This window comes from Taudactylus pleione, unplaced genomic scaffold, assembly GCF_031769625.1.
Source record: "Taudactylus pleione unplaced genomic scaffold, aTauple2 ptg000066l, whole genome shotgun sequence".
NCBI classification, from domain to species: domain Eukaryota; kingdom Metazoa; phylum Chordata; class Amphibia; order Anura; family Myobatrachidae; genus Taudactylus; species Taudactylus pleione.
This window is the reverse complement of record NW_028284468.1, coordinates 19,319,717-19,333,778: the sequence shown is the minus strand read 5'-3', so window position 1 is coordinate 19,333,778 and position 14,062 is coordinate 19,319,717. Positions and strand designations below refer to the sequence as shown.

Sequence of the window (14,062 nt, the reverse complement as noted above, 5' to 3'; positions counted from 1 at the left end):
ATGGGCTATATGTGGCATTCATTTATATCTTCCCTGTAATTAGTTCCTAAGAAAACAACAAATTACAGCGAACAAGCCTTTATTTCCCCCTAAAACACAGGTTCTCAAACTCGGTCCTCAAGACCCCAAACAGTGCATGATTTCCAGGTCTCCTCACAGATTCACAAGTGATATAATTATCTCCACCTGTGGATCTTTTAAAATGTGTCAGTGAGTAATGACTGCACTTGTGCACCTGCTGGGTGATCTGCAAAACGTGACCTGTGTGGGGTCCTGAGGACTGAGTTTGAGAACCACTGCCCTAAAATATGAAAGATGTAAATAATACTTATTAATGTAAATAATACTTATTGTGAATAAAAGAAAAGGAGAATACATTTTAATTGTGAAATGCTTAGAAAAACGTACAGTGGAGAGCAATAGCAAAGTTAGGACTGCAAGTCACTTACAAATATACAGTGTGCCAGTTAATAATATATCCCGTATATATATAAAAAAACAAAATATATATCAAAAGCATGTACAAGAACCAGTCAGTCTCCTATTGCTGCCAATGCTGGAAGTGTCCAGGGTTAAGAGTAATCTGTGATAATCCTGTGTTGACTGACTCACTGACACCTCAGCTAAATCCTCTCTGTATGCATCCATGACTGCTGTAACATTCCTGACAACTGTAAAATGGCAGTTTCTACACTGGATAACCCCATGTTATGAAAGGGATACTCAATACTGAGTTAAGAGATGATGACAAGGCCTGAGGGGTGATAAAGCACAATGTAGAGAACACTGTAAAAATAGAATCATGGGGAGATAAAATGAAATAATGAGTAAAGGCATAAGTCACTTCACACTAGCAACATAGAAAATACAAGGATAGGGATAGGGTTTATGATTTTCTCTAGTTTGCATATGTTTTGTGTCTTGTCACATTGCACCTTGTTATACAGAATTTTGTGATCTCAGACACATTTATTTTTTCTTTTTGATACTGGAAGTATAGACAACACTGTAAAAAAACATAATACACCCAAAAATGCTTTTAAAATCCCAAACTTTTGAAAGCAAAAAGCCTTGGCCCTGATTCAGACCCACTCGCGAGCAGCTGTCCGCTCGCAAGTGGGTCGATGGTCTGCACTGCGCATGACGGAGGGAGCTCCGTCGTGCGCATGTGCGAGACGAGATGAGCGAAGGACTTTCCTTCGCTCGTAGTGTCTGATCAAAGGGGGCGTGCTGTCGATGTTGATTGACAGCACGCCCCCTTTGGTGGGCGTGCCGGGGGCATGCCTCCCAGACGGAGGCGTTCCCAAGGGAACGCCTACCGTCAGAAGCCGGTCCCACTGACATCACTAGTGATGTCAGTGGTAATGATTTTGGCTCTGATAGAGCCAAAATCACTCCTGGCCTTGCGGTTGAGAAACTCAACCGCAGGCTTCTGCTCGCAGTGGCGATGGTCGAGACCATCGCGACCATCATCCTGCACGCTCGTATATGCTGTGGGTGGTGACCCACAGCTATACGAGCGTCCAGGAGGACGCTCCATATTTATGGAGGTGGGCCCTGATTCAGAGCGAGCGCTCTGGTCAGAGCGTCCGGCTCTGAATCAGGGCCCTTGTACAGTATTTCACAAAGGCTATTTGAACTAGCGCATAGATAGGGGTGCTGCGGTCACATTGATGCATGCAACTCTGCATATAGCATAATATCTGCATCTAGGGCCTGATTCAGACCCGCTTGCGAGCGCAGTGCGCTCGCAAGCGGGTCGATTGTCCCCCACTGTGCATGAGCCGCCTCCGGCGTGCGAATGCGTGAGCCCCAGCGAGCAACGGCAGCTCCGTCGCTCACTACAAAACGGGGCGGCTGTCGATGTTAATTGACAGCTCGCCCCCGTTTTGTAGGCGGGGTGTGGGGGTGGCTGCACAAACACAGGCGTTCCCTTAGGAACGCCTGCCGTTCCTGGGCGGCCCTACTGACATCACTCATGATGTCAGTAGTGGACTTCCTGCTCTATTAGAGCAGGAAGTCCACTCGGGCTTGCGGGAGCTGAGACCCTCACGCAAGGTCTCGACGCAAGCCCGATGGTCGCGACATCGCCAAGCCACTCGCACCAGCTGATGGTGGTCACCCACAGCTTTGCGAGCGGCCTGGAGGCCGAAACAAAACAAAAAACTGCCCTGATTCAGAGCAAGCGCTCGCAAACAGCGAGCACCTCTGAATCAGGCCCTTAGTTCTGTGCATGCAGTGCAATATGTCTGACATGCGTGTAACTGTATACAGGCCCCTCTATAGGTAAGTGAGAAGTGTTATGTAGAAGGGAGTGGACCACCGAGAGCAAGAACAACTACTAATAAAATAATGGCAGCGACAGAGACTGTTCAGGCTGTTTTGTGTCATTTGATTAATTGAGAAAACAGGGGAAGAGAGCAAAATAAACATAACTACAGCATAAGAAAATAAAATGATTTTATTGACCCTGTCACAGCACAAATTTAGCTGGCAATAATAAAATCTACGGTTTCTAGTAAAATATGCTGAATAAGAGTTTGTCTCAATATTTTCAAATGAAAATGTCTACAGTGCTTTGCACAGATTGTCAGGATGTAAATTTATAGTGCAATGTATCTATCAAATATACAGACTCTTCTGCTATGTCCTACTTCAGTGTGTCTTTGCATAGAAGTTAGTATATATTAAATAATATATTTTTTTATTATTTTCATATGGTGCATAAGACAGTATATCAATTTGCAGACAAAATGTTCATTTGAGCCAACAACAAAGTTTTAATATGCCCGAGGCTCCGGGTGACAGTCAGTCACTTATTTAAGGTCACAAGGAGCAGGCACTGGGATTTAAAATGGAATCTTCAGCAAATCTCTCAGTATCGCTGTTAAACAATTTGTGTCCTGAATCACCTCAGTATTCCTTCATTGCACAACATTTGTACTGGGTTCGTATCTATTACATTATTTAAAGGAACACTGTACAATAACAATAATAAAAACTGTCCAACATTAAACAACAATTTACCAACAGACACAAAACTCGTGTAGAAAGAGAATATATATGTTTACTTACCTTTTGATAGAAATCTTGTAGCTAAACAAAATGCAATTATATAAAGAATTGTATGACTACAATCTTTGATTTTATATTCAATCCGATTACCGGTATGCAGAATATTATTTACATTTTTATGTTCCACATAGAGAGAGTGAGAGTCATAAAATTAGCTGTAACTACTTACGCTGAGTGTCTTGTTGTAATTCCAAATCTTCATCTTGCATATGTCAAACTCACATGACCTAGTAGGATTTCGGATAACAAAGTAAAGCTGCACAGGAGGGTGGAAAGGGCACATCCACATGAAACATTCCTTTGTGGTCTGCAGAAGCAATTGCTTAGAGTCAAGGTGGGTCATTTATTTGCATTATTTTACATATTAAAATAATGTGTATATATGTGATGTGTGAAAAATACCACGTGAGAGCTAGAAAAGAGCTGTACAAGGAGCAATAGATTTTTAAACACACATTACCGTCATTGGCTATGCAGAAGAGACCATGGCACACTAAGTAAATGAGAGCACCAGCACATCTTTTTTCTTTTGATGATAACCTATAACTACATTTTTGATGACCAAGTGCCAAGTACGGTAACTAGTTATTTCAGTTTACAATGCTCACATCTACACGTTCAAATAATGTACAGAATACAGCAGACAGACAGGAAATGGATAGTGAGAATTCATCAATTGTACAGGATAACAGTAGTATTGTGTCACTTGTATATACAGATGTGTCCTCCTAAATCTAGCCTCAATACACTACGCAGTATGACATGCCTGGCGTGAGTGAGCCACCTGGCCCCGTGCAACTCTGCTAGCGTGGGGCGTCTTTCTCTTTTTTAGTAAAAATGTGTTTTAGTTGCGATGCGACTGGGACACACTAAGACTATGTCTGTCTGCGACTGAGACCCGTATTCAATTAGTTTCGCACCCGCAATAATTTTCCGCATGCCAGAATTTTTGCCATCACGTGTTTTTGGTGCAGAAACTTTTAGTGCGTGTCCCCGCTATTCACTGTATTCAATTCCAAAGGATGCGAAAACGCAACCCGGCGAAACTTAAACAGGCGGAAAAGTGCTGTCAAAACAGGGAAATCAGCCTGACGCCCCCCAAAAGATGCACTAAACATTGGGGATCAATATAGATGTCCCAGATTAGCCCTACTGAAGCTATTTGGGGTACTTAAGTGCTGTGAATTGTTTCAAAGTAGCGACTTTGCTCAAGTGGTGAAGAATAGCTTTTTGCTTATTTTTAGCGTGAAAATAAGTAGTCCTGTCAAATTTGGGGTACTTGAAAATGGGTGCAAGCATAGTTAAGTCTGTAAATTGTTGTTATAAAAAAAATAAAAACTGCATCTTCAGCAAGCACCTGCAATCAAAAAAAACACCTCACCCCTACTTGCAGTCCCCCAAAAGTCTATTTTGCTAGTTTTTAAGTTTGTCCCCCCACTTTGCACTTTTTCGCCCCTTTTTAAAATTCTGTTTTTGGGGTGTTCCTCTATTTTTTTAGGACTTTTTTGATGCAGTTACCCTTTGGGGGGCTGTCCCAAGGGTGCAGAGTTTCCTAACCTTTGCACCTCAAAATAGTGATTTTGCACTTTTTTCCCCGACACCTATTCATAGGTGAAACTTTTTCGCCTAGTACATTGCATTGCGTTTTCGCGTATGCAAAAAGTGTTTGCAATTGAATATAGAGGAAACTTTCTGCCTGGTGAAATGACATCATCCACAACACTTTTTCGTGGATTCAGACTTTTCGCCGTGAATTGAATACAGGCCTGAGTCTGTAAAGTGAACTTGGCTTGGAAAAAAGCTGCAGCCATTGCCGCAGATGTATGCCGATTCAGAGAGTCAGTCACACACAGATATACAAGTGTCACATATCAAATTAATCAGCACATTCCACTGGTGCATCTTCGTCGCACCACATTGTGATTTAAGGTGCGTACTCGCTAGATAATTCCAATGCATTGGAACGACATATCGTTCTAAATCATGTAGTGTGTACGCTCTATATCGTCTGGTGCGCGCTCCTGTGGGGTTGTCCGTTGCATCGTCAGGTCGGCCCTACATGCAGGCCAACCTGACAATGTGACTGACGACCCCATGCAGCGGGATGCGGCAGGGGCCGACATATCGGGCGGTCTGGCACCGGATCGTCTAGTGTGTACTGGCTACCCGATATGCTGACCCATTGGCAGGGGGGGTCGCATCGCTGGGTACACACACTGTTAAGTGTGTACCAAGCTTGAGACACTTTTGGCAAAAGAAGCCGCAAAAAAGACCCCTGCGCTAACAGAGTCTCACTGGGCCTGGCGTGCGGAGAAAGGCTATTTGGCGCGTCTAGGACAATTCTGTAGAACACTGGAGGAAATAATCCTGGGTGATATTCAGTAATAATACTAGATTCAGTCAGTCATATGAACAATATAAAATTATTGTTAAAAGCACAGGTATGCTTCTGTCCAACGTTCAAAACACAGCAAATTACGAAATAACCTTAAATTGCCCCACCCCCAATTATTTTTTTTAACGTTACAATTTATGTAATTAGACAAAACAAAAGGGGATATGAAAACAAATTGAGCCACCATAACCTAAATCAGCGATAGGCAACCTGATACACTTCAGGGGCCACAAATTACTTTTAATACTGTAATAATATATCAGCAGGCCTTTTATACAAGCATTCCAAGTTATAGCAAACAAAGCAGGAAGCCGGGGCTTGTAAGTGAAGGGCTGGAGGGGTGCATGCAGCTTGAGGGCTGTCTATTGCCCATCGCTGACATTACACATTATGTAATCACCTTAAACAAACAGGGCACACTAAAAAACATATTGTTCATTAATTATGCAGAGTAGTAGCAATAGGTAGGCTATTCTTTATCAATAGCTTTGATCTGTCTAATGCCTGTAAGATAATGAAGGCAAAAGTGTAATTGGTTTCTAAAATGTAATACAGATTTGCTCCTTTCAGCCATACTGTTCTCCCTGTCCATGATTACGTCTTTAACATTATCAGCGTGATGAAGCGAACTGCATCCTTCTTATAAATCACAGAAATAATCTTCCTGTAATCCAAAAGGAAAATATTCCATATTTGTAATCCAAATCACAAGTGTGTCATGTTAGTAATCCGATAGAAAATGTTCTAGTAATAAAAAAAACAAAAAACCCAACAACCTGTAAATCCACTAGAAATAAAAATATATTTGAAATGATGTGAAATGCTTCTTTCAAAGTACTGCCACAGAGAAGAATTGATTATGAATTGAACAGACCTCTAAATTCCTAGTTGTATTGGGCCCAGGGGCGTATTAAGGGCCTGATTCACTACGGATCGCAATTTTGATTATACGCACGCACCGCAGTTACTAATATCAGAGATGCTATTTAAATGTGTGAATTCACATTGCAAACGCAGCCAGACATAAGGATGCCCACTTCTCCTTACTCGCATCCCTATACAATGGCAACTTAGCATAACAATCGGTAACATCAGACCCATATGCACACTTGCACAAGCCCTGACCTTACTCAGAAATTGCTAACAGGAATGAACGCTATCAGGGCTATGGCTGCTTATGGCCACGCAGTGAATAATTTATGCACGCCCCTGCAACGGCGTTGAAACACACTGGCACGCCTGCGTTTGCCCGACCATCCCCCCATCACCACCCACAAATGGCACTACCTGTCAATCACTCTGCTTTGGGTCTGCGCAACCTCTGCAAATGCAGTTCCCATCGCAATTGCTAGTTCGCACACTGCGATGCATAAGCATGCGCAGAACGCAACAATAGACCGAATGTGTGCGTATTAGCAACTGCTTTCCTTGCTGAATCAGGCCCTAAGAGAGGAGGGGGCCCGTATTCACTCCCCGTCCGGGACCCCCTTCTCTCTCTCCAGCAGCCGTCAGCGAATTGACAGCAGTAGTAGACTCCGGACACTAGAGAGTGCCCAGAGTCCACTGCGCATGCGCAGTTCACCGGAAATATGGCGCAGCATCCTCTTTCCCAGTGATTTCCTACTGCGCATGCGCAAAGCGCCAGGAAAATGGCCGCGGTGGCCATTTTTCAGGGGTTTTCAGTAGCGCTGTTCTGTGTGACATCAGAGAGGTAAGTATGCTGAAAAAAAATATATGGGTGCACCAATTATAAAGACGCCCCTGACTGGGCCTGATTCAGAGTTGTACGCAAATTAGGCACATATTCTGCGTGATCACCAATAAATGCCAATGTCCGCAACGCCACTATCAATCCACTTGTGAAAGTAGGTGTCATCACTATCAGTGCATACTTGTAACTCTGAATCAAGACCATTGGGTCTAGTGGGGGAGGGGGTAGGCTCCGTGTGGGGCCTTCTAGGGGGAAGAGGGAGTAGGCTTCATGTGGCTTGGGTAGGGGTAGACTCTGTGTGAGGTTTGCGGGGGGGGGGTCCTCAATAAGCAATGTCCTATGTTTCTACATAAAATAACAGAGACAATTGTGCATAACACTGATAAAGCTTGTACCAATTGAAAGATTAAAACTGTGAAATATTTTTGGACTTACCTGAACTATTCCATTAACCAAACAATGAAGGTCTCCAGGAAAATCAGCGTTCCTAATATCCACATCATGAGGGGAAACAAATACTTTTTGATTCTTAAAATCAAAGAATTGGACTTCAGTCAAACCAATGCTGTAAGGATTTCCCCAATTGGATATAATTTCCACTGTAATATATACTGCATCTTTTATAGCAGGCTGCAAATACAATTACACGTACAAAAATAAATTAACAGAATAAGATTCTATAAACAGTCTCTGGTAAAATAGAGAGCACTGAGAATGTAAACCGTACTATGGACCTGATTCTGAGATGTACGCTATTTTCACCGCAGCTGTGATCCCGTAAGCAGCTGCTCTGCGACAATATGCAAATGTCACAGGCGTCATGGATTGCATTGAGACGCCCACCGGCGGCATCGCAAATCCAAGCAACTGTGCACAAATATGCAGTTTGGTCACAGATCCTTTGATTATTGGACTCCTGAGTAGCCCTATGGTTGCACAGAATGGCTGCAGGAACTGAGAAGCCGAAGCCATATTTCTTACATACAGGATCGCAGACGCACAAAGTGAGATGCCCCCGAGTCACTCCCTGACTGTCAATAACACTGCAAATAAGAGTTGCAGCATGCGAACAGTGTAATGTACACTGACGCATACACACAGCAACTCAGATGCATGCGCAGTGGCAAAAAAATCGCTCCATTTGCGAAAACATTGGCATAATGTACAACTCTGAATCAGGCCCTATGTACCAAAACAACAGCACAGTTATTTTCTGTTAAAACGTCTACTGAGATAAATTATTTATAGTATAGTAAAACAACAATGTGCAACTGCATTCCTATATTTCTCATTACCATAAACATGAGCAGCATAAAACGTTGTATATATATTACATTGACATATAATTCTTTGGGTGTAAGTAATGTCAGAGATCAGCAAAGAATACAGCTATTTATAACGTGTTTAAACAATACCTTATCGGTCATCACTCAAACATCTTATACCCCTTTCACACTTGCTGCAATATCCCGGGTTACTGTGCTGTGTGAAAGGGCCAGGGTGAAATAAGCCGGGTTCAACCAGGCTCATGATACAGTGTGAATGGGTAACCTAGGTCAATGTGACCTGGATCCCGTTCACAAGCATAGGAAGACCCGGCATTTGGAGATGATCTCATCTCCAAGCACAGGCTCAGTGCGTAATGGCGGTGATGTAATCGACCTGGCAAAAAGCAGATTTGGGCCGCTAGTCTGAAAGGGGTCTCAGCCGGGTTTCACCCAGGATGGACACGTGAACAAAATCCTGGGTGAGCGACCTGGCATTCCCATGGGGTATTAGTAAAGTGACCTTATCTTAATTTGGCACGGTCCTAATAAGGTTAATCATCATTATACTTAGCCCTTCCCCAGTCAGAAACAACTGCTCACAGAGGAACACAAAATTCTCAAAAAAAGGGACATCTGTGACATTATTCATTACACTCACAATAAAGTAAATACTTAAACAAAAGGTTGCAAATAAAAAAATAATATAATTCAATAGTAATAATGAAATAGCAATGAATTACTAAAATGTCTGTCTTCTCTGTCAAACAACACTGTTTATGTATGTAAGGAATAGCACACCAAAGAATTGAAGGTATGATAAAAGCTTAAAATGTGGATGCATGCTTTCATGGAACTACAGGACTCCTGCTATCCCTTTGGTTCTTAGCAGTGAGTACAGGTAACAATGATGATGTTATAACTACAGTTAATAGATATGCCCAAGGTATAGCTATATAGAACAAATGGTGTAAAAGAAGGGGCTAAATGCAATGCGGTCAAAATACATGTGTGACCTTTTAACAGTGAGAGATGCCAAGTTTGCTCTCGGAAATATTTAAATGTAATTATAAAAATACAATTTTACTTACCGTAAAATCTCTTCCTTGGAGTCCATCTAGGGGATGCCATTACCTCTGGTTTATGCATAGTGAGCTGTGGAGTCGGGCACTAACTAATTAAGACTGGTTCCCACCCCCTATATAACCCATTACCTTCCACCATAACCTCAGTCTATGTTTAACAAAGCCGGAGAAAGACCCACGGAAGAACTGAGAAAACCAGAAAACCAACAGATATCTAACATGAAACCAAACAAGGGAGGTATCTCGGCATCCCCCAGATGGACTCCAAGGAAGAGATTTTACAGTAAGTAAAAATCGTATTTAATTTTTTATCCATCTGGGGGATGCCATTACCACTTGGATCTACCACAGCAAGACAATTTAAGAGGGGGGAAGCGTCGAAACCGGAAGCTGTAAAATTTTGAAAAAGTGTGTACGGATGACCAGGTACCAGCTGCTCAACCGAGGCACCATGTCACAGAGCTCAAGAAGCCCCGACAGCACAAGTTAAATGGGTCCGAATTGAGGCCCGACCTGCCAAATTTGAAGACAAATATGCCTGCCGGATGACAGAAGTGGATCCTTTCGAGGCTGGCCAGCCTCTTTTCAGTGCATCAATCAATACCAGCAAAGAATCCGTACGCCTCAAAGATGCCGTGCGCTCCAAGTAAATGCTTAATGCACGTACCACATCTAACAGTGCTAAGGAAGAAACTTCACTAGTCACTGAAGCCTGGCAAAGGGCTGGAAGGAAAATATCCTGGTTAATGTGGAACGCCGATACCACTTTTGGGAGAGAGGAAGGTTTAGTGCATAACACCACCCTGTCCTCATGAAAAAATGAGAAGCGGAGATTTACAAGAAGAGCCTCTAACTCAGATACCCTTCTGGCCGAGGCAATGGCCAAAAGAAAAGCAACCTTCAAAGTGAGATATCGCAATTCTACAGATTCCAAAGCCTCAAAAGGTGCCTTTGAAGTGCCCCCAAAACTAAATTCAAGTCCCAAGGAGTAAACGATGGAATATAAGGAGGCTGTATGCGAAGAACCCCCAGCAAGTAGGTTTGAACTTCAGGAATGGTCGCCAATTTCCTCTGAAACAGAATCGATAGGGCCAAAATTTGTCCCTTAAGAGAGGACAATATAAGACCCTTAACCAACCCATCTTGCAGAAAAGACAAAAGTCGAGAAACTCGGAACCTTTCAGGTTTGAACTTCTGTCATTCACACTAAGAATATAGATCTTCCATATTAGATGACAAATCTGGGAAGTGACTGTTTGCGAGCCTGTATCATGGTTTCCACAACAGATTATGAAAACCTTTTGGCCCTTAAGATATTGAATTCAAGAACCATGCCGTCAAAGCCAAGTGAGGCAAAACGGGGTGACGGTATGGACCCTCAAGTAACAGTTCTGGACACAGGGGCAAATGATACGGAACATCTGCCAGCATGTTCCGAAGAACTGCGTACCACCAGAATGATCGGCCGTGCCACTGATTGAATGCGCTGAATTACTCTTGGTAACATTACCAGAGGAAAGATGTATCCCAGCTGGAACTTTCTTGTTTAGACAAGAAGCCATCAGATCTATGTCTGGAGATCCTCATCTGGTAACTATTTCCGCAAACACCTCCTGGTGCAATTCCCATTCCCCTGGATGCACACTGTGGCGACTAAGGAAGTCCGCCTCCCAGTTGTCCACCCTTGACATGTAAATTGCTGAAATAGCTGGAACCCAACTTTCTGCCCAATAAAGGATGTGAGAAACTTCCCTCATTGCTCGCCAGCTGTGTGTGCCATCCTGCTTGTTTATATAAGCAACTTCCGTGGCATTGTCTGATTGGATTCGCACTCATAGGCTCCTTAAATGGGATTGAGCCTGAACCAATGCACACCGAATCGCCCTTAATTCCAGTATATTGATGGAAAGAGAAGTTTCCTGGGTGGACCAAAGACCCTGTAGGTGCATGTCTAGAACCACCGCCCCCAGCCTGTTAGGCTGGCATCTGTGGTGACAATGATCCAGTTTATTACTGACAATTGGCAACCCCTGTTCAGATTTGCATCCTGCAGCCACCAGAGAAGTGACTAAAAGGTCTGCAGAGATTATCTGAATTTCTTATAGAAAAAATAGCAGCGCTAAGCTTCTAATACATTAGTAAACAAATGCACTGATGTAATAGTCACAATATATAGAATTCAAAAAATATTTAGTAATAAAAACAGTAAACATACATAAAAGGTATACATATACAAATAACGGAACCGAAAACTGGGCGCCAAATGTGCTTATATATCCTTGTAGAAATATAATAACCTTTACCATATAAAGTGCTGAATAAAAAATGTAAAGTGCCCAGTTTATAAATATAAAAGAAAACTCTCCAAGTGACTAAATATTCGCAATACAGGTTGAGTCTCCCATATCCAAATATTCCGAAATACGGAATATTCCGAAATACGGAATATTTTTAGCATGACTGAGATAATGAAACCTTTGATTTTTGATAGTTCAATGTACACAAACTTTGTCTAAGGCACAAATTATTAAATATATTGTATAAAATTACCTTCAGGCTGTGTGTATAAGGAGTATATGAAACATAAATGAATTTCATGTATGTACACAAACTTAGCTTGATCCACAAAAATATAGAAAATATTGTATAAAATTACCTGCAGGCTGTGTGTATAAGGTTTATATAACACATAAATGCATTCTGTGTGTATATTTGGGTCCCATTCCCAAGATATTTCATTATAATATGCAATTATTCCAAAATACGGAATATTCCGTTATCCAAAATACCCCTGGTCCCAAGCATTTTGGATATGGGAGACTCAACCTGTATTTAAAAAAATAATACAATGCATAAATATATGAAATCTTAGTATACAATGAATTGATATATATCAGTGTATAATAAATATGTGCAACAATTGATTAGTATATAAAATGTATGAACATTTTTTATTTAAAACAATAAACAAACTATCCCAAAACAAGAAGGATAGTATACGAAAAAACCATAAATAAATATGCAAGTACAGGAATAAAAATAATTAATTAAGTTAATGAAAGAAGGTAGAGAGCAGGAACATCAACGCGTTTCGTCCTTGTATTGGACTTCTTCAAGAGATATGAAAAGCTCCTGTGGGGTATCTGGTATTTATACCCCCTTAATGAGGACAAACAAGCACTGATTGTCAATAACTATGACATCACTTCCTGTTTCCTGGCTGCAATGTGTTTTTATATCTAAACAAAATCTCTCAGGATAATAAAATACTGGTCTCTATTTTAGTTAGGTGTCTGTCCATATGAGCGTTATGTTAGTATGAATAGATTATCCAAATAGTCCCGAGTTTATAGGTACAAGCAGGGCCTGCCCTTCGCGCAGCCTGGCGTCACGTCATTTCCGCCCACCTCCATGGGTAGCGCGTCATCTCCGTTTTCTGTAGGTGATATCCGAGGGAGTCCCCACTTGGCTTATGGAACCTCCTACAACTTCACTTCCATCCTTGTTCAGAGCCCGGCGTCACGTCACTCCCGTCTGTCATGGTAGGTAGTGCGTCTCTTCTGCCCGGTTCACTTCTGTTGTCAGTCAGCAACAGTGGCCATCTTAGTGGTCCCTGTGATGGATACACCCGCGGCCATCTTGGTACTCGCGATCCTGGTTACACCCGCGGCCATCTTGGTGCTCGCGATCCTGGTTAAATCGGCAGCCATCTTTCAACACTTTTTTTCTTCCTTTCAATCAATGATATGTAACACTTTTGTGCTGAGAATGTGGAGATTAGTCTTCTTAATGTATCATCGTGAATATAATGATTCCTATATGGCATAATAGAAGAGGTGTTAATATAGTCATGTCTATAAAAAACCATATTCTGGGGATCAGACTATGTCACCCATTATAGCAGTTTTCTTATGTATAACATCCAATTTAATGGTCTTATCATCCTAATCCAATTAAGTCTATCTATACTTATAAATATAAAAAGAATTGTAACAGATCAGCTGTAAAACCTCAGAACTGTAGGTGTTAAATATGCACATGTAAAACAGTCTCGCTTGTTTCCAATTTATTACACTGGGCCAGATTGAGACAATGTAGCTTGATTATTTAGGGCTCCTCTTTTTGTGGGGGCATGATCCACAGAGCTGATACTTCTCACAAGTACACCGCTGGAGGATAGTGTCCCATAAAGGTTGGTATAGATAGAAATAATAGGTCGTCACCAGTCTTGCTTTGTCTCTTGAGTGGGGCATCATCGACCAGAAAAGGATAATTTTCCAAGGAGCGCAAAATGGTCCCAATGTAAATGGCTATGAAGAATGGTCCAGTGCTGGTCCAAGCAATTCCACCATATGTGAGTTCTTGAGGTAGTTAGGGGTAAACAACTGACGCATTTCGCTGCTGTCATCTGCAGCTTTATCAAAGGTGACTGTCCATGTACCTAGTTAGGGTTTATATACCCTTCTCAATAAACAGCTCATTACACCTGTTCCACATAATTAATCAATAAAGTGCATTTAGTATATATAAA

General features: G+C 41.9%; 1 protein-coding gene across 4 annotated transcripts in view; it reads right to left on the bottom strand.

Annotated features, from left to right (window-relative positions):
• Positions 1-14,062, bottom strand: part of KATNIP (katanin interacting protein) — a 252,048-nt gene that overhangs the window by 91,652 nt on the left and 146,334 nt on the right. For 3 of the 4 annotated variants that reach the window (XM_088466730.1, XM_088466732.1, XM_088466731.1), the window contains exons 13-14: positions 7,617-7,811; positions 3,245-3,382 (exon numbers count right to left, since the gene is read on the bottom strand). In XM_088466730.1, the coding sequence (XP_088322856.1) occupies positions 3,245-3,382; positions 7,617-7,811 (333 nt within the window). The remainder of the gene's footprint in view (positions 1-3,244; positions 3,383-7,616; positions 7,812-14,062) is intronic. The other variant, XM_088466733.1, reaches the window with a different exon arrangement.